Below are 25,585 nucleotides of genomic sequence, written 5' to 3' on the forward strand. Positions count from 1 at the left end.
GCTCTGCCCGGGTGTCACTGTCAGTGCCCAGCCCTGCCCGGGTGTCAGTGTCAGTGCCCAGCTCTGCCCGGGTGTCAGTGCCAGCCCTGGCAGGGTGTCAGAGGTGTGTCCCCCGCAGGAGCAGGAGTACAGCTGCGTGGTGAAGATGCCCTCGGCGGAGTTCGCCCGCATCTGCCGGGACCTGAGCCACATCGGCGACGCCGTCGTCATCTCCTGTGCCAAGGACGGCGTCAAGTTCTCGGCCAACGGCGAGCTGGGCAACGGCAACATCAAACTGTCCCAGACCAGCAACGTGGACAAGGAGGAGGAGGCTGTGAGTGGGGCTCACAACCAGCTTTGCCCTGGGGGGCAGCACGGGACAGGGGAAGGGTTTGGCTCAGAAGGGACCTTCAGAGGTCACAGAGCACAGGCCCCACGGGGAGCAGGGACAGCGGCCGGGGCTCCGTTGGTTCGTGGAGTGCAGGCCCTGAACCACTCGGGGTTAGGGCCTTACCCCGGGGGCTCCGGCAGTGCTGGGCAGGGCAGGGCAGGGCAGGGTGGGAGCAGCACTGGTGGCCTTGGCCTGAGCTGTCCAAGGGGTCTGGAATTCCTGCAGCTGCCTCTCCTGAGCCTGACCTGTTCTCCCAGGTTACAATAGAGATGAACGAGCCCGTCCAGCTGACCTTTGCCCTGAGGTACCTGAACTTCTTCACCAAAGCCACCCCCCTGTCCCCCACGGTCACACTCAGCATGTCTGCAGACGTTCCTCTGGGTGAGTACCAGTGGCTCTGCCTGACAAGTCTTGGAGAATTAGAACTTGAGACTGGATTTTGTGTAGAACCTTCTGAACGCCCTTTTTTTCTTCTCTTCCGCAGTTGTGGAGTACAAGATTGCTGACATGGGACACTTGAAGTATTACCTGGCCCCAAAGATCGAGGACCAGCAGGAAGGCTCTTAACTGGAGTGGCACTGAGGGGGATCTGCTCCTGGCTGGAGAAGGGAAGGGTGGAGGCAGCAATTCCAGTGCCCTGGGGCATCCTGGGAGCGCTGTAGCCGTGTCTTGTAGATATCTCTGTAAATATTTCTCAATTTACTATTTTGCTATACCGGTATCATTGGAAATAGGAAACCCAAGTTTTTCTAGTCTGTTCCTGAACTCCCAATAATCTCTTGGATGCTGTCTGAAGGTGAAATTTCTTACTCCTTTCAGCTTGTGTTGGAGAAGAGGGGCAATATTTAATGGGTCAAGACGTTTCCTGGAGTTTCCCCTGCGGAGCTGTAGTTTAGGGTTGCTGTTTTATTACACCACAAGTTTATGTGACCTTACTTCGTTTATTTTTGAAGCTGATACTCTGACTGAAACTTGGAAAGTGGAAATAAAAGAATATAATTTCCTGGAGTTTTTCCTGTTGAAATGGGGGTGGGTGAATCAATGCTTTTGCAGCTGTGCTGATGTGCCCTGATTCCTTCCTCAGGGCTCAGAGTTGCAGCGTTGATCGCTCAAAGGTGGGAGAGGGGTGCCAGAGTCTGTTCCTGGGCCTCCCCACAGGGCACTGGTGTCACTGGGAGCCACTGGGCTGTGACCCCTCCTGGGTTTGGCTGTGCCGAGCTGCAGCTCCCTGGGTGCTTCTCGCCCACCCTGGGGCTGTCAGGGCCGGGGCTCTGGGCTCTGACAGGAGGGGGCAGCCGGGGGGGTCGGGCTCTGCTCCCAGGGAACGGGGACAGGAGGAGAGGGAGCGGCCTCAGGCTGGGCCAGGGAAGCTCGGAGTTGGATATTGGGGAAAATTCCTTCCTGGAAAGGGCTGCCCAGGGCAGTGGGGGCGTCCCTGTCCCTGGGAGCGTTACAAACATGAGTGGATGTGGTGCCTGGGGACACGGGTTCGTGGTGACCGTGGCGGTGCTGCTGTGCTGACAGCTGGACTTGGTGATCTTGTAAAGGCTTCTTCCAACCTCAACGATTCCACGATTTCAAGTACATTATTTGGGAGGCTATGCACTTCCCACGGCTCAGTAAGACACCAGAATCCTGGACATGAACTGCCTGAAAAGCTGTCCCTGGGCAGCCCCCGCGGGCGGGCAGCATGATGTCACCAGTAGGATGGCACCAGTAGGATGGCACCAGCAGAACACCACCAGCAGAACGTCACCAGCAGAACGTCACCAGCAGGACGTCACCAGCAGAACGTCACCAGCAGAACACCACCAGCAGAACGTCACCAGCAGGATGTCACCAGCAGAACACCACCAGCAGAACGTCACCAGCAGAACGTCACCAGCAGGATGTCACCAGCAGAACGTCACCAGCAGAACGTCACCAGCAGGATGGCACCAGCAGGACGGCACCAGCAGGACGGCACCAGTAGGATGGCACCAGCAGGATGGCACCAGTAGGATGTCACCAGGTGGCAGCGCCGGCGAGGGAACGAACTCCGCTGGGTCAGTGACACTGCTGCCGTGGGAGGGACAATCCCTGCTCGGAGCTGGGGACGGGACAGCCCCGGCTCTGGACGCCCGTTGGGACCAGCACTCCTGGGGATGGCCTGGAAGTGTCCAAGGCCAGGTTGGACGGGGCTTGGATCAGCCTGGGACAGTGGGAGGTGTCCCTGCCCAGGGCAGGGGTGGCACTGGATGGGCTTTAAGGTCCTTCCAGCCCAAACCATTCCAGGATTCTGATTTTTAGACACATTTTCTGCTCCTGTGATGCAGGTGCCTCCCTTGCTGAGCTGGCTCGTGTCTCCAGATCCTTTCCCATTTATCCTCCAGCTTCCTCGGCTTGCTGGTTAATTCAGCACCCTAATGAAAACATCTGGAAAAGCTCTTTTGCCCTCAAGGTTTTTAGCTCTTGCCCAGAACAGGGGGGGTGCCTTAAATAACCAGGGGCTCCTTTCCCCTCCAGAGGTGATGCTGGGATGGAGTTTCCTCTGCAGTACCCATAGCAAGCAGGCACTTGTGGAAGAATTTTGCAAAAACTAGGGCTTTAGTGAGGAATCCGAGGTTCGTGATGTGGAAATAGGGAAGGGTTCTGGGAGGTGATGTAAAGCATAAAGCTGGGCCAGTGATTGAAGCAAATTCTTTCTGATGCAGCTTCCTGCTCTAGTGGGGGTTACCAAACTCTTCTCTGTGCTGTTCTACCCATTAACAAATTGTAAAAATCAGCCAAATGCTGTAATTTATTTAGGTTGTGGGTTTTTTTACAGCTGAAATGACAAATTGAGCAGCCTCGTGTTGCAAAAAACATCCTTTAACATTGGTATTTACACACTTGTGTCCTGTCTGCTCTGCACAAATCCTGAAAGCAGCTGGGGGTTTCCTTTGCCGTTGCCATGCCCAGATAATCAAAAATGTAAAGAATACTCCTCTTAAAATACGACAAAAAACCCCAAGTGCACACGCACCGCTCAAAAATGGCTGGGCAGGTTAATAAATGCTGAGTGTGTTTCTCCCTGTTTGAGAGAGGAAGCTTTCAAGCTTTATGTTTAGATTTTCTTAGCAAGGAGAAATTAAATAAGAATTCTTTTGGCATTTTAGGAGCTCTAAACCCACCCTGCACTCCATTAATTCACAGGAACCTCCTTGGGGAGCTCCTCGGAGGTGCCACACCCCCAGCTGTCCCCCCGATTTAACATTAGCTATTAAATTCTCTCTATAAAATGAAGTCCTGCCCGATGTCTGTCACCTCCCCAGCCCTGCCGTGTGACATCCCGCAACGTCCCCACCTCCCTTTGGAGAACCAGGGGTGGATAAAACCCCTCCGAACTCCGGGCGAGCTCCGCGGCCGCCGGGCCCGGGACACGGGACAGCCCCGGCCGTGACCTGGAAGGGAAGCGGCGTCACCGGGATCAACTTCCCGGGGCCGCGGAAGGACGGGCGGGGCCGGGATGGGGCTGGCCGGCGGCAGGTACCGGGGCTGGCTGGCCTTGGGTGGGTTTGGGGTGTTTTGGGGTGGGTTCGGGTGGGTTTGGGAGCGGCGCGGGGCCGCGCGTGCCGGGATCCCCCATCCCAAAAGGGCCACAGAGCGACATCCCCGCCCTTCCTGGCTCCCCGTGGGGGGAGATTCGGGGCTGGGGTTGAGGGGATTCAGGATTCCGGATGGAGGTGCCGTGTTTGGGTTTCCTGACGCTGCCCTGGCGCCTCCACGGGGTTTAAAGCACAGCTGCCACATTAGAAATTTTGAATTTCAGCGTTAATTGTTTTGGCCAAGTTGCTCAGGCCCCGAGGATTTATTTATTTGGCTCACAAAGAGCACAGCACTGTGCTGGTTCCTGCTCCTGAACCTTTGTGGTGCTCACTTGGTGTGAGGCTCAGTGGGGTTGAACCTGGCCCTGAAACGTGAGGCCTGAGGGAGTATTTTATATTTCTATTTTATACACGTTTGTCCTCAGCAGCCTCTTTCTTGTTGGTAAGTGAGGCAATGGGAAGGACAGGGCAGCTTGTGCAAGTGTAAAATGGGAATAATTCCAAAGAAGCCACTGAACAGCCTGGTAAATAATGGGGCAGAGTCGGGAAATCGGGCACCTTTCAGAAAGGTTGGTTTATTCTGGCTTTTCCCCCTCCTGCACTTCCACCCCGGGCATGTGGGAGAGCCTGGGGGTGTTTGGGTCAGTGACCTGAAAAACAGGGATGTGCAGGGAGCAGGGAATGCCGCCTGCAGCTGGGGCGTGTTTCCATTATCCATGGGGCTGAAAATGTTTTGTCCGTGTTTGGATTTTGCTACCAACCAAAACAAAAGCCCAAAGTTCAAATCAAAGGTTCAATGGTGGGGATTTCAGATCAGAGGGGATTTTATAAAAGTCAAGTTTACAGCAGGAGGAACGAAGCTGGGTGGGGAATGTGGCCAGCAGTTAGGGAGACAAAGGGTTTCAGTTCAAGCGGAGACTCAATATTTTGAGTGGATGCATCACCTCTGATGCTGAAGAGTGTTGTGGAAACAGAGCCTTTATCCCTTCCTGTTGGCACCGCCGGAATGTGCGCTTTTGTTCTCTAGATTGCACACGTTCTCAGAAGATAAAAGCGCTATTGAGGCTGGCAGGTGTGGGAAGCCCTTTCCTGCCTCTCCCCTGGGAATCCCGGTGTCCTGCTGGCAGAGGTGCCCGGCCCAGTCCCGGCCCTGCAGTGCCAGGGGGAGGTTGGCAGGATGGATCCCGGCTCCGGGCCCTGGGAAGGCTCTGAGGGTCAGCAGCTGGTCCTGGTCCCTGTCCCCAGGGTGCCCCTGGGCACAGAGGGGCAGGACTGGCCCCTCGCTGGGGCCCTGCGCTGCACACCCTGCCCGGGGCTGTCCCTGGGGTTTGGTGACCTCACCACTCACACTCCGTCCCCTTGTCCTGCTCCTTCTGAGTCACTCCTGCTGTCTCTATTTCATTCCAGTTTCCAGTGGTTGGGGTTGGGGTTTTTTTTTTTTCCCAAAATTGCTCTATTGCAAAATCTCCTGGTGGTTGAAAAGCTGCTTTGTTTAGCTCTGGTTTGGGTTTATTTGCTGGTGTCCCGTTCAGAAATAGCCGGAGCTCAGACGCCTCCGTGCTGGCAGCTCCTTGTGGAGTAAGAGCTGGGTCATACCCTGGGCACTGCTCTGGAATTTCGACCTGGTTTGAAGCACAGGTTCTACCTTGATTCCAAATACTGGCAAGCCCTGTTGCAGCTGTACCCATTTTGTATTTTAGGCTTCAAATGAAATGCTGAGATCCTCTGCCTGAAAAGTTTTCATTTATGAAGAGGAGCAAAGATGCCCTTTGGGTAGCACAGCCTTGACACAGGAGTTTCTCTTCAGAAACCTTAGTTCTGTGTCTCTCAGACTCCCATCACCCAGTTTTCTCTCCTGGTTTTGCTCTCCCCCTGTTTTCCAGGCTGTAGCTGATGCCCAGGCACCCCTGGAATGATGTCGTCACGGACCAATCTCTCTGCTGGGATTCCCAGTAGCAAAGTCAAATATTCCAAGCTCTCCAGCACCGATGATGGATACATTGACCTGCAGGTAAAAAGTGGGGAAGGAAGGTGTAAAACCACGAGGATGGGCAGCCACAGCTCAGCACTGCACAGGCAGCTGCTGCCTGTGCATCTCTGGTGGAGCAGCTGCAGCTCAGAGAGGGACAAAGCCTGGTGGGAGTCAAACCCTCGGCCCTGCCCCTCTGGAAAGCCCAAAGAGCCTTGCTGGGAGCAAGACTGGGAGCAGATGTGAAGGGATGGGAGTAAGGGCTGGCTCAGCAGGGTCTCCATGGGCAGAATTCCTCATGGAGGGGCCGTTGCAGAGCCCTGCAGCAGAGCTGCTGCAGCACTTTGCCCCATGTCACCTCTGCCAGCTGTGGGCTCACATCTGTGCTGCGGTGGGAGGGGAGCTGTGCTGGGTTCAGCTGTTCAATTTTTGGGTTTTTCCATCCAGTTCAAGAAGAGCCCACCAAAAATCCCCTACAAGGCCATCGCACTGGCTGTGGTGCTGTTCATGATCGGGACCTTCCTCATCATCATCGGAGCCCTGCTGCTGGCAGGGTACATCAGCGAAGGTGTAAGTGGTTAACGGCACCTCTGGCACCGGTTCTGCACTGTCCCCAAAGCTGCCCTGAGCCCTCATTGACCATCAGGAAACAGCCTCAAGTCGCACCAGGGGAGGTTTAAATTCAAAATTAGGAAAGGTTTGTCATGGAAAGGGTGGGAAAGGCCTGGCACAGCTGCCCAGGGCAGCGGGGGAGTCCCCGTCCCTGGGAGTGTTCAGAACACGGGGATGTGGCACTCGAGGACATGGGTTAGTGGTGACCATGGGGTGGTGCTGGGTCATGGCTGAACTCAATGACCTTAAAGGTCTCTTCCAGACTCAAGGATTCCACGATCCTGTAGTCATGTTCAGTGTAGGAATCCAGAGCCAAAGGACGTGAGCAGGGAATTCATTCCCAGCACAGCCTGGCTGTGCTGGCAGCCCCGCTTCCCTGGCAGCAGAGCCCTTGGATCCCCCAGTCAGCCTGGCTGGAGCAGGCTCAGAGCTGGGCAGGGCATGTCCAGGGAGGGCTGAGTTCCCGGTCCCTGTCCCTGGGGAGGTCACATCGCTGTCCTGGAGAGGCCTCAGCCCGTGCAGATCATGCAGGGACAGGGCAGGAGCTGCCAGACCCGTGTGGGGCACGGCAGTGCTTCCCCATCTCCCTGTGGCTGTGATCCATGGAAAGGGGATCTGCTCCTGGAGTTGTGGGTGCTCGTTGCCCTGCTCCCTGTGCTGTGTGGGCTCAGGGTACCGTTGGCAGCTCTGTGTTATCTCTGGGGGAGCAGCAGCCCCTGGGCTCTATCAGCAGCGCTCCAGGCACAGATCACTGGGCTCGTGCTCGGCCACGCTCCCAGCCCTGGCTGCAGATCCAGGGGGTCCCTGGCGAAGGACAAGGTCCCTTGAGGGGTTCCTGCAGCAAGGAGGAGATGCCAGGACAGGATTAAAGGCTCAGCCTGACGACAGCTGAGGTATTTCTGATTGAAGATGGGTTTTTATTTCTCAGCTTGCCAGGCCTTGGGGATGGATCACAGGATCATGGGATGGTTTGGGTTCAAAGGACCTCACAGATCATCTCATTCCAACCCCCACCTTCCCCTAGACCAGGCAGGGTGTGAGAGGGAGGAAAGCCCCTCGTGCAGATCTCACTGCCCTGGGCTCTCTGTCCCTGCAGGAGACCGACCGGGCCATCCCCGTGCTGATCATCGGCATCCTCGTGTTCCTGCCTGGCTTTTACCACCTGCGCATCGCCTACTACGCCTCCAAGGGCTACCGGGGCTACTCCTACGACGACATCCCCGACTTCGATGACTGAGCTGTTAATTAATCCCACTCTAATTAGGTTGGTCAGAGCTGGTAGTTCCCCTGGGCGCCGGGGCCTGGCAGGGCACAGCTGATGCATGTCCCTCACGCGGCGCCGCTTCCCGGGTTTGAGGTGTTGCAGGTTTTCCAGTTTGGGGGGTGGGGGCTCGAGCACGGAATTGACCAAAAAGGAATCGCAAAGAACTTGGGATTTATGGGATTTTTCCTCTCAGGGTTGCATAATTCCGCTCGCTGGGAAGTTCTTCCTGGGCGAGGCAATTCTTGCAATTTTCCAAAAATAGGTGAGCTGGTTTCAGCAGCAGAGATCCTTGTTTTTTCTGCCAGCGTTTTCTAGAGTTTACTTTAGCTTCCCACGAGATTGTGGTTATTGTTGGGTCACCTTTGCAGACAACCAGAGTTAAACTCTCCTTTAGCTCTCTGTCCATCAGAATGCTTCCAAGCTATGGGTCCTGAGCTTGCCTGGAGTAAATAAAGTCTGATGTGCACGAGAAGGGGAGGGCAGCACTTGCAGGAAGTGGTTTTACACACTGTGCACTTGCTGCACAGCTCCCTGTCAGGCTGACCAAGCCCATTTCCTCACACACAGTTCTTCCCACGTGAGCTTTCCTCGTGCCACTGCTGCTTTTGGCAAAATCCGCTTGTCCTTCACAAGGGCTCCTGCTGGATTTTGCTTATTATTTTAAACAACCAAATGGATACTGGGAGAAGGATTGGAACCCAGACCAGGACTCAAGTGTCTAAATACCAAAATCTTGGGTTTGGCTAATGTGGGTGTTGGGGACACTTGAATTCCAGCTGTCTGTGTTCTGGAGTCCTTTTGTCCTTGTGTAGATAATTCACTGTGCAGAACTGCCCAGACCAGTGCAGAGAAGTTCCCTGTGTAGTTTGTGCTGCACAAACCCCCTCTGGATTGCTTTGCCAGCTTTGCTGATGTGTCATCCAGGGAAAACAGAGGGATGGCTCCACTGCTGTAGGGTAAAGCCAGCCTCTCCTGAGCTGGGAGTGTCTCGGTGTCCTGGAGAACGAGCAGTGATGCGAGTGGATGCATTCAACATGAATAAAGTTCTGTATTCTCTGTAACCAAAACTTTGTCTTTCCCACCTTCACAGGTGTCAGAGTGCACTAAAAGCTGTCCTGAGCTTTAGCTGCTGCTGCCTCCAGCTCCCAGGTGCTGCTGGAGTGAGGGAATGGGGCAGCAGCTCTGGAACAGCCCCACCTGCTCTGGAACAGCTCCCAGCACCCCGGGCCTGCTTTGGGGCAGAGCTGGGATTGCTGCATCAGGGAGGACAATCCCGAGTGCTGGGGTGGGCAGGTGCTGCTGCAGAAGGTCAGGAGTCCCTCCTTGAACCCCAGCCCTGGTTAAACAGCAAAGACCCCGAGCTTGAATTGCTTTGTCTCAGGTCCCAGTATCCCATTCCTTGTGCTGTGCAGGGTCACCCCAGCAGTGTCAGTCTGCACAAAGCACTCCACAAGTCTCACCTGAGCCTCGGATGGGCTGAACGTTCCAGAAGGAGGGGGCAGGAGGGACTGACAGTGCAGGGCAGGCCCATGAAGGTGTCCACAAGAGCAGGGCTGGACAAACACCTCGCTCTGAACATACTCCTAGAATTGCCTTTTTTTTCCTCCGTCAGTGCTCCAGATTAACCCAAAGCCTGAGCCAAGTTCTTTTTTTAACCTACATCTCGTCCCTCATTTGTGTCAATTCCCCTGTGTGAATCCCAGCACTGCACTCTGAGGAAGAACTGGTTAAATTCAGGATCTCCCTTTCCGCCTCTGAAGGCACAGCCTGGCACGTTCTCCCCTGCTGCCAGCCCCTGCTGCCAGCCCGGGACAGGGGACACGTGCTGCTGGAGCAGCTAGAATGTGTCAGTTAAAGCTGGGTCTGGCCAGGACAGCGGCTGCTGACATCAAACCACAAACCAGCCTCTCTTAGGGGTCAAGAATGTGGGTTTATTTGGGTTTGGGGAGAGGGGACAGGAAGTGGAAGGGAAGTTTAGATGGAACAAGCAAAGAGGGAGGGAGAAGATGCAGAAATTTGGGAAGTGGGGGTCACCCAAGTGGGATCGATAAATGTAGAGGACAGCAGAAGAAACTGGACTTTTGATGATTCTTGGGGGCTCCTTCCAACTTAGGGCATTCTGTGACTCTGTGATTCTGAGAACATGCTGATGTTCCTGGAGGAAAGGAATTCATGAATTTATTTTTCTTTGACAGAAGCAAAGTCCTCAGGCAGCAAGCACAGTGGATAAATAAGCAGGGCTGTGTGAGGGATGGCCAGGAGAAAAAGTCCTCTCTACAGGGTTTGGTTTGTATCTAATTGGGGAAAAGAGAAACACTTCTGGGAAAGAAAAAGGGGATTCCGACCTCTGGGAATATGTGGATCCAGAGGACTTCATTCTTCAAGCTGACGTCCAGGTTTTGGGCAGCCCTGACTGACTCCCTGCAGTGAGAGGGAATGGGAAAAAGCCTGGGAAGGAGTTTCTGGTTCTAGAGCAGGGCTGGAATGACAAATCAGGCACTGATGAATGAGGATAACTCTGAATAGCTGTTCCCTTTATGGAGCATCCTCCATTCCGGGCAAGGCAGCTGTCTCAGGGAAAAACAGTCAGCATTTGTAGAGCCTGGTGGGGTGTTACGCACAGAAGCTGTGGAGAAAGAACAGGCAGCCAGATTCCAGGCTTTTCTCTGGTTTGGGAGTGCTTGGATTCGTGTCTCCTCAATGCCATTCTTCGATTGCTGTTGCAGGGTGTAGTTACACAATTAATTACCTGCTTAATTTAACCATGGAGTTACTGGTAAGATTTGGAAATGTGATTTTGGAGTCCTGTGGCCTGAGCTACCAGCAGTGCCAGAGAAATCCTCCTGGTGTATTCTTTATAAAAGCAAAGATTTTAGTCAGTCTCATGATTTTTTTTGAGTGAACAAAGCCATAATTATGCAAAGTACTGTGAAAATGGTGCCATAAACCCTTGAAAGAAGAGGCAGAAGTTGTGCTTTGGAGGTTGTCCAAAGTGGTGAAGGGATGGGGAGGAGTTTCACCAGCCTGGGGATTGTGTGTGAGCCCTGAGTCCAGGGCCCTGAAGGGATCCTCACCCTGTCCTGGGCTCTCAGTTCCTCTCTGCTTGAAGTTCCCCAGCAACGATGACTCTCACTCTGAGGATTTTGCATATTTCCATACACAGATCATGTAAAGAGACATGGAATCGTTAGGTTGGAAAAGAGCTTTAATTAACGTCATTGAGTCCAACCACGAATTCCCAACTGACGCCATTCCCGCTGCAGGGAAGCAGCTGCAGGCTCTGCAGGCCAGTCCTGGGAAAGCAGGTGCAAGTACTCCAGGCAGCGACTTGACTTGTGCCATAGATGTTTTTGGCATCACTGCTGCTCCTCTCTGAGATTCTCCGTGTGCTTGTGCTGCTGGAAGTTCATGGGGTAGGGAGAAGAGCAAAGCCCATCGCTGATCCCATGGAAACTCGAGGTTGGAACTCCTTGCTCACGTTTTCTCAGCAGTGGTTTCTATTTCCTCTTACTTTTTGGTAACCTCATCCTCGGGGCCTGGCTATGGTGCCTTTTCCTCTGGTCCTAAAATACGAGCCAGACACAGGTAAGGTGACAAAAGGGGTACCTTTTAAGAGGATCCTCAGCTGGGTGTTGTCCTGTTTGGAAGAGGCGTGAGGAGGCTGGGCTGGGCAGCAGGGCACTGACCTTTAGTCCTGGAAACACTGCAGTAGAAGTTGTGTGAAACAACCCCGAGAGGGTGTCAGGCTACGGCCCCCGGGCTGTAAATACAGCCACGAACCCAGGGCCATGTTTGAGCCAACAGCAAAATGTGCTGCAGCATCTCTGCTGCTTCCCTGGTGCTCATCCTGCAGGAGCACTCAGCCCAGGCCGGGTTTGCTTTCTGTCACCTGCAATTAGCCAAATCCAGCATCACTTTTCACAGAGTCACCGTACAGAAACAGGGATTTGCTGTGGCATAAAAGCCACGTAAAGACCCCTCGGGGCAGGAAGAAATGATTCAGCACAAGGGCTCTGTCCCTGCTCCGGCGATCTGTGCTGTGCCCTGCTCCGAATGAGCTTCTCCGGTTCTCTCCTCCCCCTCGTGCCTGGTCCTTAAAAGTCCCAGACATCAGCCCATTCACGGAGCTGCTCCTCACGCCTCTGCCTCTTCCTGAACCTCGCCTTGAGCCTTCTCCTGGCCCTTCCCTTGGGGTGTTTGTCCTGCTCTTCACGAGATCTCTGCCCTGAAAGCACCTCCAGGTCTCCGGGGCTGATCCTGCCTTCCCAGGTGGCCTCTCCCCGTTGCTGTCCTCGGGAGCTGCATCCCTTCAGCAGGTAAGGAACACCACCCAGCCCTCGGATCGCTCTCAGGTTTCCCCCTCCCAGCTCGGGGCAGTCCTGCCTTCACTTCTGCCTTCTCGACCTGGTGAAGAGAAACCATTTTTGCCATTCTCCCAGGGCTCTGTGTTGACCCAGCCGTGCTTCCCTGCTCCTGTGTGGAATGTGGATGTGCACAAGCACAGCAGTTCCTCTCCCTTTCCTGAGTACAAAAGCAGCTTGAGGTTTTTTAGGAATGCTGGATTTGACTAAAAATAGTCCAGACAGTCCAGCAAGGCCGTGGCAGATTCCTGCCTCCCAAGAGAGGCAGGCGGAGCCAAGGGTCGTGGGGGGAAAAACTCAATTGTGGATTAGAAATTATTGTTTCCAATTGATTTAATTGACTGGTTTGCTGCTCTGAGCTCAGAAAGACCTTGGTTTGTGCTGGTTCAGGACCTGTCACCCTGAGGCCTTTCCTTCCCTGTTTTCTCCATGTTTAGGAAGGTGTTAAGAAACTGCTTTTAATCGGAAGCAAGGCAATTAAGGAGAGCTCTGTTTGTGGCCTGCATGGACAGAGCTTTCTTCTGATAGGAATGAGGAAGTTACATTTCCTTCCTCCACACTGTACTTGGGTTGGATTCTGAGCCATGCTGTCCTCATCCCTGGGGCAGCACAAAGGCTGCTCTGGAAGCTCACAGATCCACGAGATTCATGCACAGCTTTTCCAGCTCCGCAGTTACAGAGAGGAACAAAACTGTGATGAATCTTCTTTGAGAGGACTTCCAGCTCCTGTGAAACAGCAGGTTTGGCACTGAAGCAAAAGTTCTGTGGAGGAATCACCGTTTCATCCCAGGCTGTTACAGCAAAGGGCAACAAATCCACTAGTCACCACTAATTAATTTTATTTTGAAATATTTACTCAGGCTGAAGTAGTAGCCGCTCTGAAGTATTTAAAGGATTAGCTGCCTGCTAGTCTTTCGTGCCTGCAACCACTTATTTAAGCTGTTGCTGCAAATCATGCTGTTAACCTGTCATGAGAGGTTTTAACCTTCCTTCCCTTGTCAGTGGGAAATGCCTGGTGCAGATGGTCCTGCTGATGTGACAGTGAGAAATTAAACATCCAGTCAGGTCCTCTGGGCTCTCTCTCCAGCTTCTTCAAGGAGGGGCAAGACAGAAAATGAATACAGTGATAATTGTCTACATCAGGGTGTTGCAAAGCCTACGGAGGGGCTGTAAGGAGTTCTGGGAACATGAGCTGGTTGGAAATGCATCCCAAATGCCTCTGTGCTGTTACCAGGGAAAATAATTCCTCTCCCACCTGCTGGCCTGCCAGCACCAGCAGCTCCAGTGCTCAGCCCTCCAGCCTGGCGTTCCCTTGCATTGGTCAGACCGTGCTGTGCTGGGTTTAATGCAGGTGGGCAAACCACAGGACCCAAACCCGCTGCCCAGGGAGAGTTCAGTCATGCAGGGGCATCAGTTTCTGAGCTAAAGCCATGTGTAGCAAAGGAAATGTCCTGGATCTAGAACAAATCCTCAAAGAATACTGAGAACTCACCTCAGCAGGGATTATTTCTTACTCTCAGGCACGTGTTCAGTGTAAAAGGGAAAGATTGCAGGTCCTTAAACCTACAAATACTAATTAGCATCACCATGTAACTTTCTAGCAGCTTTCATTAATGTGTCATTAGAAGAAGCCTGTCAGCTCCTATAATCCTCATTTTTCTTGTCTCTCAGCACTAACAGTCCATATCACAGCATGGCCTCTTCCCTGCTATTTTGGGTGGTTCTTTTTCAGACAAATGCCTTATTTTCTCTGTATTTGATACTGGAGGTCAAGTGAATCCTCTCTGCCTTTTATTGCACCAGAACAGAGGCAGGATTGTAACACGGCCAGTGCAAATGCGTGCCTAAAAATAAACCAGTAGATGGTCTCCAACTTCAAACACAAAAAGTGTATTTGTAGAGGTCTCTCTTTGTTGCACGACCGCATTTCAGATCACTGAGGAGACACTTCAAAGTTCAGCTCACAAACAGCTCATGGTTTAATCCTCCCTGCCAAACAAAGGCGACTCTTTGACTGGATCCGTGGTCGGCTGCCACACTGAGCCCTGGATCATCCCTGGAGCAGGGGCAGTGCCTCCCATCCTGGCCACGGGCCCGGGGCTGCAGAGGGACAGGCAGGCCCACAGCCCTTCTCCCACCTGCACTGGAAACAATTCAACAGTGGCAGGAGGGCCCAGAGCTCGCAGAACACCTCAGTGACACCGTTTGGCATCAATTAAGAATAGCAGAGAGGTGGCACTTAAGGCAGGGAAGGGGTTAACCAACTAAAGGGCAATTTTTGGGGGAGAAGTTGGAGTTCATTGTTCCAGGCTCTCTGTGGATTTCTTTTTTGTCCTTTCATCTCTGATTCTTGGTTCTTATCACAAAAGGGGTTGCTAGTCCTTGTTCTTTCTGTTTTTATTTGGCCTGTGACCCTTTCAGGGCATGGCCTGTGCCTTCACCTGTGAGCAGGAGCACAGAGGGAAAGCTGTGCTGGGAGGGAACTATAAATAGAGAGCGGGCCAGCCCTGTGGCATCTGTGCTGCTATAATTGCCTGCTCTGCACTCCTGTGACAAGCCTTGCTTCAGCTGTCAGGGCAAGGAGGAACTGCAGAGTGTTTCCACAGCCAGTTCCAGTGCTGGACCTGCCTGTGGAACTCTGCTTTGGGCCCAGTTCTCCCTCTGCCCCCAGGAGTTCTGCTTTTTCTCTGTGTGAGTGACCGTTCCTGGCGTCTGCCCAGCAGGATTCGGGCAGTTCAGTTTCAGGAGCTGCTTTGTAGAGGGCTGGTGGTCTAACTCGTGCCTCAGCACCACTCTTGTTTATTCTGCCTTTTGCCCCTTGCTGGAGAAGGCCGATGTGTTTGTGTCACTCCTGATGTCACTGTGTGGTTTCGTTGCTATGTGCTCACACGAGGGATTAAATGAGTCACGGGGTAAAAGTGACCCAAGCCCATCCTTCCTCTCTGAGGATGTTCTTTGGGAAGGACTTGCAAGTGGGTTAAACCAGGGACTGTGTTTCTGCTCTCCCTTCTCTGCTGAGGGATGAGTAAGCAGCCACGAGGCGCTGCTGCCTGTGCTTTGCAGAGTAAAGGACCTTCCCTTGAACTCCCAGTGCAGGTGGCTCAAGAAAACCTCTTTTATTCTGTGCTATAAAATTCCTCTAATGGACTTTAAAATGACTTTATGCACCATGTCCACCCCATTTTGGAAGTAGTTTAAGTGGGAATGAGTTGCTCTGGCCCTGCTTATCCACATCTGTCCACAGCAGCTGCTCTTTATTGCCAGAGCTTTGAACAGCCACACCTGAATGTGACACAAGGTGACAAATCCCAGCTTGTCTCCCCCTTGGAGACCATCCCTGCAGATGCCTCAGGCTTCATCCGATGGGAGAAGATCTAATGCAACAGAACTCCAGGGTGAGAGTGCCCAGGAGAGCAAAACCATGGGGAGCTGTCAGCCCCGGGCTCCCGCCGTGCCTCTGCTGCTGCCCTGACACCTCCGAGCCAGGAGATGTGGCTCCAGCGACTCAGCATTTTGACAAGGAGAGCCTGGCAGCAGAAGAGACCAGGGAGGACAAATGCATGCTGCTTTCCTGGCCCCCTCCTGCTCCCACTCTTCCCAGGATTTAAGGGCTCTCGGCTCATTTCAGGGGCTGTGCTTTCAGGAAGCAGACTGGGGATGAACTCGAGGTGACTCAGCCCATCTCCTCCTCCTCCTGCCAAACACCGGCTTTGCCCCTGACTCAGCAAGTGAAATCTCATTTCTTTGGTACAGCCCTGAGGTACCAGACAGAACAGCATCAAGAAAATTGCCTCCTCCTCCAGAGCACAGGCTGTCCAGCTGAGTTAGTGTCACGGGGAGCGCTCTGCAGCACTCTCCCTGCCCTGTATTCCTGACAGCTTGGGATGAATATCCCATGGCCAGCATGGCTTGAGCAACGCTACAGGGAGAAGCAGAGGGACTTATCCTGGGTTGTTTGTACACTCCTGGCTTGTTTGTACTGTGCTGGGTTGTTTGTACTCTCCTGGCTGCCACAACTTCATCTCCACTTAGAAAATACTTTGCAAACCCAAAGCTGAAGGAAGGTCCCCTCTCTCCAAAAGCTGCCAGAGGGGAAACCATCATGAGAGGACCAGCAGGGATCCAACAGTTCTGCAACCACGCAGATCTCCTCTCCTGCTCACCTATTGGTTTGTTCATTCTGTGAATTCAGACCGCTGTCACTTTGCAGGCGCTGCTGTTCCTCCCCTGCTATCGCAGGCACAGCAGGGGCTCTGCCCTGTGGATCGCTGGCGGGAGCCTCCGTAATCTGAGTACTTGGCCTGAAATCCTTGGACCAAAAGCCCTCTTTGCTACCAAGAGCACTTTGCACTAATTAAACTTCATAAGATTCTTCCTGCCTCCATTTTGCAGATGACAAACCGGGGGGCTGAGCTTGGCTGACAGAGCCGATGTCGGTTCTGAGAAAGAAACACATTTTTTCTGACTTGATTTCCACCTAACATTGGGGGGAGCAGAAAGTCATGGCTGTCCCTGAGATAACGAGAAATCCCTGTGGGTCGGGAGCCTGGTTTCCCACCAGGTGTTGTAGATGGTGTTTTAACCAAGGGCTGTTCACACTCGCTTTCCTCACCTCACAAAGCGAAACTCAGGGTCTGCCCAGCTCTTCCCCTCGGTTACCGCTCCATATTCCAGAGGGAAAAGCAAAAACATCACTGTTGGTGAGTTGTTAACGTTTTTTTGCCTTATTTGGGGGAGTTTTCACTCACCTCCTAGGCCGCTGTTGAAATACCAGGGGTTTCATTTTTAATTTGTCTAATCCAGTGAAAGATATTCCTGTTATCCACACACAGGAATGCTGGGTTCTTCTTAATTGCTGGACTCCATCTGTGGGATTCACATAAAATATTGTTAATCTGATGCAAGGCAAGCTAATTTTTTTTAAATTTTCTTTTTTTATGTTGTAAAAACCAAACTCAAAACACACCAAGGAAACAGGATTGGAAACGAGCTATGGATGCCAGACCCAAACCCATTTTAGAATCACAGGATGGTTTGGGTCCATTGGAAGGCCCTTGAAGACCATTTCATTCCACCCCCCTGCCAAGGGCGAGGATGCCATTCACTAGATACCATCCCTGGATGTGAAGTTTTGATTTGGTCTTTTGGACATCCTGTGCTCAGATCAATGATTCACATCCCACCCGAGACACCACTTGGATTTAAAATGGAAATTTTGAGTAAGAGACGCCGGCCAAAAACATTTCAGCATTTAAATTTATGCCAGTAACGTCCATGCTGCATCTGAGGAAAACCCTGACCTGCAGTCCTTGTCTTCCCATTTGATCCACATACAGAGCCATGAAGAAACAACCAAAATAAAGCTGGGGAATGTCCTCAGTAAAGGTTCCTTGGGCTGTTGTGATAGCACGGTGTCCCTGGCTCTGCAGAAGGACACACAGCCCGGGGGGAGGCTCGACTGTGCCCCACAAAATCTCCTTGTGGAGACTTTTAGCTCCACGTGGGCACGATCTCCTCACAAAATCCCATCCCTGCTCATGGGCTGTGGTGGGGCTGGCAGAGCTCCCACAGCTCCCAGTGCCCAGGAACCCCCTCATCGTTACTACCAGGATCAGTTAACACCGGAATATTTATCCTGCAGGATGCGAGCAACATGATGGGTGCAAAGCAAGGGAGGAGCTGGGACCTCGGAAAGCCAGTCTTACAGGAACTTAGGCTAGTTAGGACAGTTCCAGGAGACATTTAGGTTTTATATTTTTGACAGACAGGTATTTCACACTGGATGAAGTGGGAAGGGTGGCATAAGCCTTCTCTAGGGACTAACTGGATGCAGCAACACCTCACCTGTTCAGGTAAGTCCCTGAGTGAGCTTTGAGGAGCTCAGGAAATCTAGACAAGATGTAGGATAGAGGAGAAAACAAAGGGAATGCATGTCCTTTCAGATCTCAAAGGTCTGCACACCAAATGATTGATGAGTGCTAATTTCTGCTGCTGCGTTGTCACGAAGGACGTGCACATCCCATGGCTCCAATTCTTCCAGCTTTTTTATGGACCTGTGAGTCATTCAGGCAGGGAGCGATTGAATGTTTAGATAAATTCCTCAGGGTTCTTCACCACATTTTAATAACACAAAGGATATATGCCAATAATCCCAGTGAAATTATTTTTGCTTCTGTAGCAGGACAGTGTGATGGCATAAGATGGGCTCTGGCTTCCTGAACAAGGGAAATACCAGGGAATTTCCTCAAACTTTGCAGCATGGGAGGCCACCTGGGAAGGAATTTATCAATTTAAGATGAAAAAGGACTGAAAAAGGCTTTCCTGGGTTTGAGTCCATGGTTTTGGGGGGTCTAGCTGTGTCAAATTCAATTCTTGGAGCACTAAATCCACCTTTATCATCCTTCCCATGCTTGTTCTTGGGATTATCATGACCCTGAGGTCTTTATCTGTTACATTTCAATGTGCCTGATGTGTTTTAACTCCCCTCCTGCAGATCTCTCGCTGCATCACCTGTATTCCCCTCTGCCATCTTTCACCTGGGGAGGGCAGGCTGGAAAATTGTAACACTCAGAAATAAAATAAACAGAGCCGTGTCCCTGTCCCTGATTCTGAACACAGGGAGGCCTTGCAGGGAGACTGAGCACGCACGATCCGTCTTCCTGCACAAACTCCTGTCAACAGCAAAACTGCTGCAGCCTCAATCAATCTGGCATTACAAAAACGTCCCTCCTGTCACGGCCCCACGCTCCCCCACCCTGACAAACAAAGGCTTTCAACGTTTAAAAGCTGCACTAAAGTCTATGTCTGTGTTTGGGATAAGGCCAGGTATTGAATAATGCCGAGGGATCGATATCCACAATCAAGCGTTGTGCCTTAGCCCTGCCCTATACAGTTCTCCGTACGTCTCACTGGAAAACCTTTTAGGAGCTTAACCAGCAGAGTATTGCAGTGAACGTGGGAAAAAATATGCCCGAGGATAAGCACAAATGCTCCAGAGGCCTCACAGGGTTTCTTGTCTTAAAGTAAGCTCCTGGGTTTTAATGGGATCGGCTGAAACCCTCTTTATGGGGCAGCAGGAGGGAAGGGGTTGGGCAGCTGTGAACAAACACCCCGCCAACATTCCCGGTTGCCAAACACTGCACAAACAGCAACGTTTGAAGCAAGGACCCGGAAGATCAACAGAGAATTGCAGGTCTGGGTGAAACTGCTGCAATGGGGTCCAATTAGTGCCAGTGGTCCGGGGAGCACTTTCCCATCGACTCGGGACTGCACCTTAATCAAATAACAGCAGGGCTGGGGGAGAAAGCCCAGCATGGGTCAGTATCTCCTCAAGGACAGCCGGGATAAGGGAGCAGGGTGGGGGTGTGAGGAGAAAGGGCAGGAATCAGCTGCAGGGGCTCGGCCCCGGCTGCCCAGAACAGCCCTGAGCAAGGGAAGCACCCAGGAGCTGATGTGTCTGAGAACTGCACGTTCTGGGAAGGGCAGGACACAAATTAAAGCGAGTTAACGTTGTCAGAAGCCATTAGGAATGTCAGATGTTGCCGAGAGGGACGTGAGAGAGGCAGCGTCCAGCGCTGGGTGCCGCAGATGTCAATGGTGCCTGAAAACACCCTGCTCTCGGGGCTGGGGGGGATTTGTCACGTTTGTGTCACATTTGTCCCAGCCCCCACCAGAAAACTGGAAATCTCAGAGAAGTGGGATTGTGGGACGAGGATGGATGTGGTGGAGGTGTCATCTTTTGGGGGACACAGCTTAGCCTCCTCTAGTACAACAGGGGAGGTTTAGGTTGGAGGAATTTCTTCACAGAAAGGGTGATTAGACATTGTAATGGTCTGCCCAGGGAGGTGGTGGTGTTACCAACCCTGGAGGTGTTCAAGGAATGACTGGATGTGGCACTCAGTGCTCCAGTCTGGTTGGGATGGTGGTGATTGGTCACAGGCTGGACTCAACCTCAGAGGTCTTTTCCAAACTAAATGATTCTGTGATTCTTTTGTTCCTCCCTAAACTCACTCTCCTATTGTAAAAGTTGGATCTTCCCTAAAAGATAATTTAAAAAAAAAAAAAAATCCAAAAAGAAACCACAAAGCCCCAAGAGGGCCAGGGCCGGGGGCAAGAGCATGTTTTCCTAGGGGCTGGAAGGGACCCCCAGCTGAGGGGCCCAAGGGGCTTTACCTGGGGACCTCATCAATATCCATCAATACCTGCAGGCAGGTGTCAGAGGTGGAGCAGGCTCTGCTCCCTGGGGCCCAGCAACGGGACAAGAGGCAACAGGCAGAAAATGACGCACGGAAAGTTCCACCTGAACACGAGGAAGAACTTTCCTGTGTGGGTGACCAAGCACCGATTCCTATAATCAAAATAAGAATAACATAATCTCCTGTGCTGGAAGGGACCCATCAGGACCACAACTCCCAGCCCTGCACATCCCAACAATCCCACCATGTTCCTGAGAGCATTGTCCCAACACTCCTGGAGCTCTGCCATCCCTGGCACCAGAACCATTCCCTGGGGAGCCTGTTCAGTGCTCCACTGCCCAGAGAGGCTGTGGAGTCTCCCTCACCGAGGATATTCCAGACCCGCCTGGACACACTCCTGCGCCATGTGCTCCGGGATGCCCCTGCCTGAGCAGGGAGGTTGGACCAGATGCCCCACTGCGGTCCCTCCAACTTGACCCATCCTTGACTGTGCGATTTGTGTCTTTCCTGGATAAACCGTTACCATGTCCCTGCAGCCGGAGGTTTCTCCCTCAGGGAACACGAGGCTGCTTCCCCCGCCGAGCGCCGGGGCCGCCATGGCTGCCGAGCCCTGAGGGAGCGGGGCCGCGGCCGCGCCATCTTGTCGGGGGCGGAGCGGGGCCCGTCCCGCCCCGTGCTCTGCCTGCCGGGGCCGTCCGGCCCCGCCGCACTCGCCGCGGAGACCGAGGGGAGCGGAGCCGCAGCCCCCAGCGCCATTGCCGCCCTCAGCCCGCCATGGCAGGTGAGCCCGTCCTCCTCCTCCTGCTCCCGCCGCCGCCCGCCCTGAGGGAGCAGCCCCGCGGCGCTTCCCCGCCGCGCTCTCCCCTCAGCGCTCTTCCTTCAGCGTTCTCTCCGCCGCGGTCTGCCTTCAGCGCTTTCGCCTCGGCGCTCACCCCCCAGCCTCCCGCCCGCTGTCACCTCCGTGCCGGCCCCCCATCCCCGCACACCCGCGGCTCGCCCCTCGCTGCCGCGGGCCGGAGGGTCGCGGCTCCCCGCAGCCTCCACCATGTTACCCGGCCGCGGTTCACCTTGGCCGCGCGGCTCCCGCGCCGTCCGCACCTCTCCTCTCCTCCTCTCCCTTTTATTCCGCATTTGTGGATTAAATAAACCCTTCCCTGTGCTCCGTGCCGGCGTCCTCTGGCTCGGCATCATCTCCCTGGGATGGGGAAGGGGCGCGGGGGGTGGCCGGGGTGGCACCTGCGGCGGGGTCACCTGCCCGGCGAGCAGGACCAGGCGGGCATCCATCCCTGGGGTGCGGTCTTTTCTCTGTACCGCTGAGGTCATTATTTTTTTAATTTTTTTTTTTTCCCTTTAATCTGAAACAAAATGGGTGGCAGAGCCTTAAGCTTGCAGATGGGATGGAGAAATGCAGGTTAATTCTCGCCTGGTCCTGAAGGGGTGGCCTCGCTCTTTCCTGATCCCGTTCTCGTGATACGCTTTAAAGCTTGCCCCCCCCCCCCCCTTTTGGGTTTATTTTTTTGCCTTTTTTTTTTTCTTTTTCAGTGCACATCGAGGCAGTAAATATTTCCGTTTTCTGGTTTTAACTTGCAAGCCCCGTTCGATATCGTGTGTGGTTTTCTTTTGTTTTAAGGTACATTTTGGGTAGAAAGAAGTGATGTAGGTAGCGCAGAAAAATGCCCGAACAAAGCTTGTTGCAAGCCTATTAGGCTTCCTAGAATAAGGACTAACCACTATTATCCATTACTGTTATTAGTGACATTTGCCTTTTTCCATAAAAGCTGGGAATGAGGCAGAGGCTTTACAATTTCATTCCCATCCCTTCATTTTGGAGCCGTCGTTATTTTGTACCCTGGGAAGAGCAGCCCTTGAGGCAGTTTGGGGCTCCCCTCGCCAGGTGAGTGCGGACTGGGCTGACCCCAAAGGCAGCAGCAGAGCCAGTGGAAGATTCTGGCAGGGAAGGGAAATCCCCAGAGGTGTTTAAGACAAGGTAAAGACCTGGCCTGTTAATTTTTTCCGCCTTGTCATTTCCCACATGCGGCCGACTCTTGGTGTGAGTTCAGTGCCAGGTAGATGCCAGGCTCCCTGTTGCTGATGAGCTTTATTTTTCAATAAAAACATTAAATGCTCTGTATCCACAGGGAGCTTAATATGTCTGTGTATCCTCACTGCAGCATAGTGCTGCCAGTCTTGAGCAAGCTTTAAATACCCAGTTTAAGCTCAAAAAAAAGGGTGGTTTGGGTAGTGTTTTTGCTGGCAGGTGGAGTTTGCTGCAGGCTGTGAAACGAAGTGGAGAAGCAGCACAAATGCTGGAGTGATGGGCTGCACAGACTTAACTGCACACCTTGGTCTACCAGGTGATTTCAGTGTAGATAAAGGATTATTGCAACAAGTAGCTCAGGTTAGCAAACTGGAAAATAATCCCTGAGATATGTGGAACAATGGGATTAGTAGTTGACGAGCTCTTGCACCCCTACTCCTAGCTCCCAGTCATGATCCAGATAGCTTGAAATTAGAGCAGTGTTAATGTGGAGATGCACTGAAACAAATTCAACCTTGGGCCAGGGAGGAGGTTAAACAAGCCCTGAGATTTTAATCATGGATTTAAACGAGCATTTGGCTTAGTAAAGATGCAGGAGGACTTGAAAATGTGTTGTCAGAGCCCTGGGGACAAGAGGAGTTCGAGCTGGGGTTCTCGAGGGTGGGTTGTGCTCCTGCTGGGCCTTAACGGGCCGAATTCGAATGGTTTAAGATCCCTCCCAGGGCTGTAAACCCTGCCCTGAGGCAGGCTTGGCTTTGCTGATCTCTCTGGAAGCACACGGCTCTCAGGAGATGGAAGGAGCAGGATGGGAATCAGGTCCTCAGAGCACGGGTCTGTTGCTTCTTCTGCATTTTCAGCATGGAAACAAATCGGAAGGAAAAGCAGCTTCTCAAACAGTGGGAGGGTTTGGGCTGCAGGTTGATGGGCGTTTCCTTGGGTGACAGCAGCAATTTAAGCAGCTCTCATCCCTCGAAGCCTGGCAGTGTCCCCTGGGTGCTGGGACCCCCGGAGGGATGGCAGCTCAGTCAGGGGTTAGCCCACAAAAGCCTTGTGTTTCTATGGCAGCCCGATCTGTTCAGGGAATTTTTGTGCTCTCTGCCCTCCCTGAGCCCAGGTGGACCTGAGTGTACCTGCCAAAGTCCTTACTGGGTGGTGTGTGGGTGTATGGCTTTTTAAAGGTTGCTAATGTGAGAATTTCTGAGGTCCAGTCTAACAGGGAGTTGAATTCCATTGGAGAAATAGAAACGATTTCTTTGTTGGTATTACTTGGTTGGAGACTTCTTCAGAGGAAGCTTGAAATAATGGCAGCGTTTGAGGGCTGGTTTTTTCCTAACAGAAAACTTTGTGGAATTCCCCCTCATTTGTTTAGAAGAACCTGTAAAACATACTGCATTGGTATGCTGTTCCTATTTCAAATGGTTTTTAAATTAAACCAGGTAGAGTTTTTTGTCTTTCATTCTGTCAGTACGTTTGGGGTTTTGTTTCTTCCTGGTGTAGCCAAATCTGCCAACTTCCCCAGTACGATGGACTGTCCCGTGGGGCTGTGACCTGGCTTTGTTGTGTTGTGTAAGTTGACTGGAGACCATTGACAGGAAAATGGGTGAGGCTTCAGGCATTGTCAGTATGGATTCCTCCAGAAGTGGCTGCTAAACTGCTCTCGTGACTGGTCTGAACTGCAGCAATTAGACTTTTAAACTTCTCCTGCTCCCGGAGGGCAGGGGAGGGCAGCAGGCACACCCTGGGACCTGTTCCTGCCACGAACTGGTGTCCTGTGCAAGGTGGTACTTGGAAGGTGATAGAATCCTGGAATGGTTTGGGTTGGAAGGGACCTCAAAGTGCCAGTGCCACCCTCTGCCATGGGCAGGGACACTTCCCACTATCCCAGATTGTTCCAAGCCCCATCTAGGCTGGCCCTGGACTCTTCCAGGGATCCAGGGGCAGCCACAGCTGCTCTGGGCACCCTGTGCCAGGGCCTCAGCACCGTCCCAGGGAAGGATTTCTTCCTGAGAAGATGTTGTCCTGCTGTAGCTGCTCCTTTCAATGTCTTCGTGTGAACCACGTAAGAAATCTCAAGCCCCAGAAGTTTCTGTAGGGCCATTTCTTCAATAGATTTATTTTACTTCCAAACACTTCTTTATGTGTTTATCCTTACAGGAGAAAATGCAGATGGCTGCACACAACCTTTCTACTCCCATTGGAGCTGATGGTTTATATGTTGCTGCAAAATCTATTTATATCAAGTGTTATTTATGAAGCCTCAGTGGTCATGACATGGCCTGACAACAGTTACCGTGGGGGTTATTTTACTTAAAAGCTGCAGGAAGACAATATTGACAGTCAGGATGAGTAAGAGATGTGCGTCCTGATGTAGTGAAGGCAGGAATAAAATAAATCATTACAAATGAAACTTCTTGCTGTGTTCTCCAGCCTTCCGGGGGTGAAGTGTGTTCAGACACTGCCAGCTTCGTGGGGTGCACTAAATATTTCTGTCAGTACTTGGGAGCACATTTGCTTTATGGGCAAATGTTTTTAGTTGTTATGAGCTGTCTCAGGACAGGGTTTCTTTGATGGCAGGAAAGAAATCTGATGATATTTGGCTGTTTTCAGGTTATGGGAAGGAAATACTTGCTGTCTGAATGTTTTTCTGTTGGAGATGAATCTAAATGGGGATTTCTTGCCATGGTAATTTGGCCATGAAAGAAGCAGAGCTACTTCCTTGGAAAGGCAGTTGGGGTGTTGAGACATCGCTGGCACTTGGTGGGGAAAGGGAGGAGGAGGGAGAACTGGACTTGTAGTTCAGAAGTCTCCTGTTGTAATTTTATTCCGTGCACTCGGCATCAGTCTTGGCCATTCCTGTTGCCGAACAGCAGCGGGAACGCGTGTGGCATCGGCAACGCCGCGTGCCTGGCGGTGCACGACGCGACTCCCTGGCCTCTAACGCAGTTCTCCAGAGGGCTGAGGAGCCGAGTTTGTGGTCCCGAATGTTGTCACCAGCCCCTAAGTAGTGAGTCACCCTCACCCTGGGCTGAGGAGCCGAGTTTGTGGTCGTGAATGTTGTCACCAGCCCCTAAGTAGTGAGTCACCCTTGCCCTGGGAGCTGTGCCTCTTCCCCTGGCTGTGCTGGGGTCCCGGGGCTGGGTTGGGCTCTTGGGCTTTGAGAGCTCCGGGATGGTTTTGGGCAGGATGAATTGGCCGTGAGGTCCCAGCCAG

At 52.6% G+C, this 25,585-nt stretch overlaps 3 protein-coding genes and 1 long non-coding RNA gene across 9 annotated transcripts in view; 3 read left to right on the plus strand and 1 right to left on the minus strand.

Moving 5' to 3' along the window:
• The window catches only part of PCNA (proliferating cell nuclear antigen), a 3,459-nt gene extending 2,081 nt beyond the window's left edge, over positions 1-1,378 (plus strand). The window contains exons 4-6 of the mRNA XM_042023141.1: positions 119-313; positions 628-751; positions 855-1,378. Coding sequence (XP_041879075.1) covers positions 119-313; positions 628-751; positions 855-937 — 402 coding nt within the window. The 3' untranslated portion in view covers positions 938-1,378. The remainder of the gene's footprint in view (positions 1-118; positions 314-627; positions 752-854) is intronic.
• A 2,398-nt stretch (positions 1,379-3,776) lies between these two features.
• TMEM230 (transmembrane protein 230) lies at positions 3,777-9,440 on the plus strand. Of its 3 annotated transcripts, XM_042023148.1 has the most exons (5): positions 3,777-3,877; positions 5,820-5,947; positions 6,353-6,475; positions 7,614-7,781; positions 8,872-9,440. In XM_042023148.1, the coding sequence occupies exons 2-4, from the start codon at positions 5,849-5,851 to the stop codon at positions 7,752-7,754; spliced, it is 363 nt and encodes a 120-aa protein (XP_041879082.1). In that variant the 5' UTR covers positions 3,777-3,877; positions 5,820-5,848; the 3' UTR covers positions 7,755-7,781; positions 8,872-9,440. The 3 variants fall into 3 exon arrangements, with proteins under 3 accessions (XP_041879082.1, XP_041879080.1, XP_041879081.1); XM_042023146.1 differs by lacking the exon at positions 8,872-9,440 and having other exon boundaries at positions 7,614-8,842; XM_042023147.1 differs by lacking the exon at positions 8,872-9,440 and having other exon boundaries at positions 3,853-3,900; positions 7,614-8,842.
• A 251-nt stretch (positions 9,441-9,691) lies between these two features.
• LOC121662221 lies at positions 9,692-21,454 on the minus strand. 3 transcript variants are annotated; one of them, XR_006015236.1, is made up of 3 exons: positions 21,405-21,454; positions 16,891-17,008; positions 9,692-11,344 (listed from the first exon to the last, which is right to left on the minus strand). It is a non-coding gene; the product is annotated as an uncharacterized LOC121662221 (long non-coding RNA). The 3 variants fall into 3 exon arrangements; XR_006015234.1 differs by lacking the exon at positions 21,405-21,454 and adding an exon at positions 20,703-20,996; XR_006015235.1 differs by lacking the exon at positions 21,405-21,454 and adding an exon at positions 20,861-20,994.
• SLC23A2 (solute carrier family 23 member 2) overlaps positions 21,028-25,585 on the plus strand; it is a 51,968-nt gene continuing 47,410 nt past the window's right edge. The window contains exons 1-2 of one of the 2 annotated variants that reach the window (XM_042023145.1): positions 21,032-21,118; positions 21,880-21,967. The gene's annotated coding sequence lies outside the window, so the exon portion shown is untranslated. Of the gene's footprint in view, positions 21,119-21,879; positions 21,968-25,585 lie in introns of both variants that reach the window. The other variant, XM_042023143.1, reaches the window with a different exon arrangement.

This window comes from Corvus kubaryi, unplaced genomic scaffold, assembly GCF_017639235.1.
Source record: "Corvus kubaryi isolate FWS band 111438036 unplaced genomic scaffold, C.kubaryi_AGA036_p1.0 37237, whole genome shotgun sequence".
NCBI lineage: Eukaryota > Metazoa > Chordata > Aves > Passeriformes > Corvidae > Corvus > Corvus kubaryi.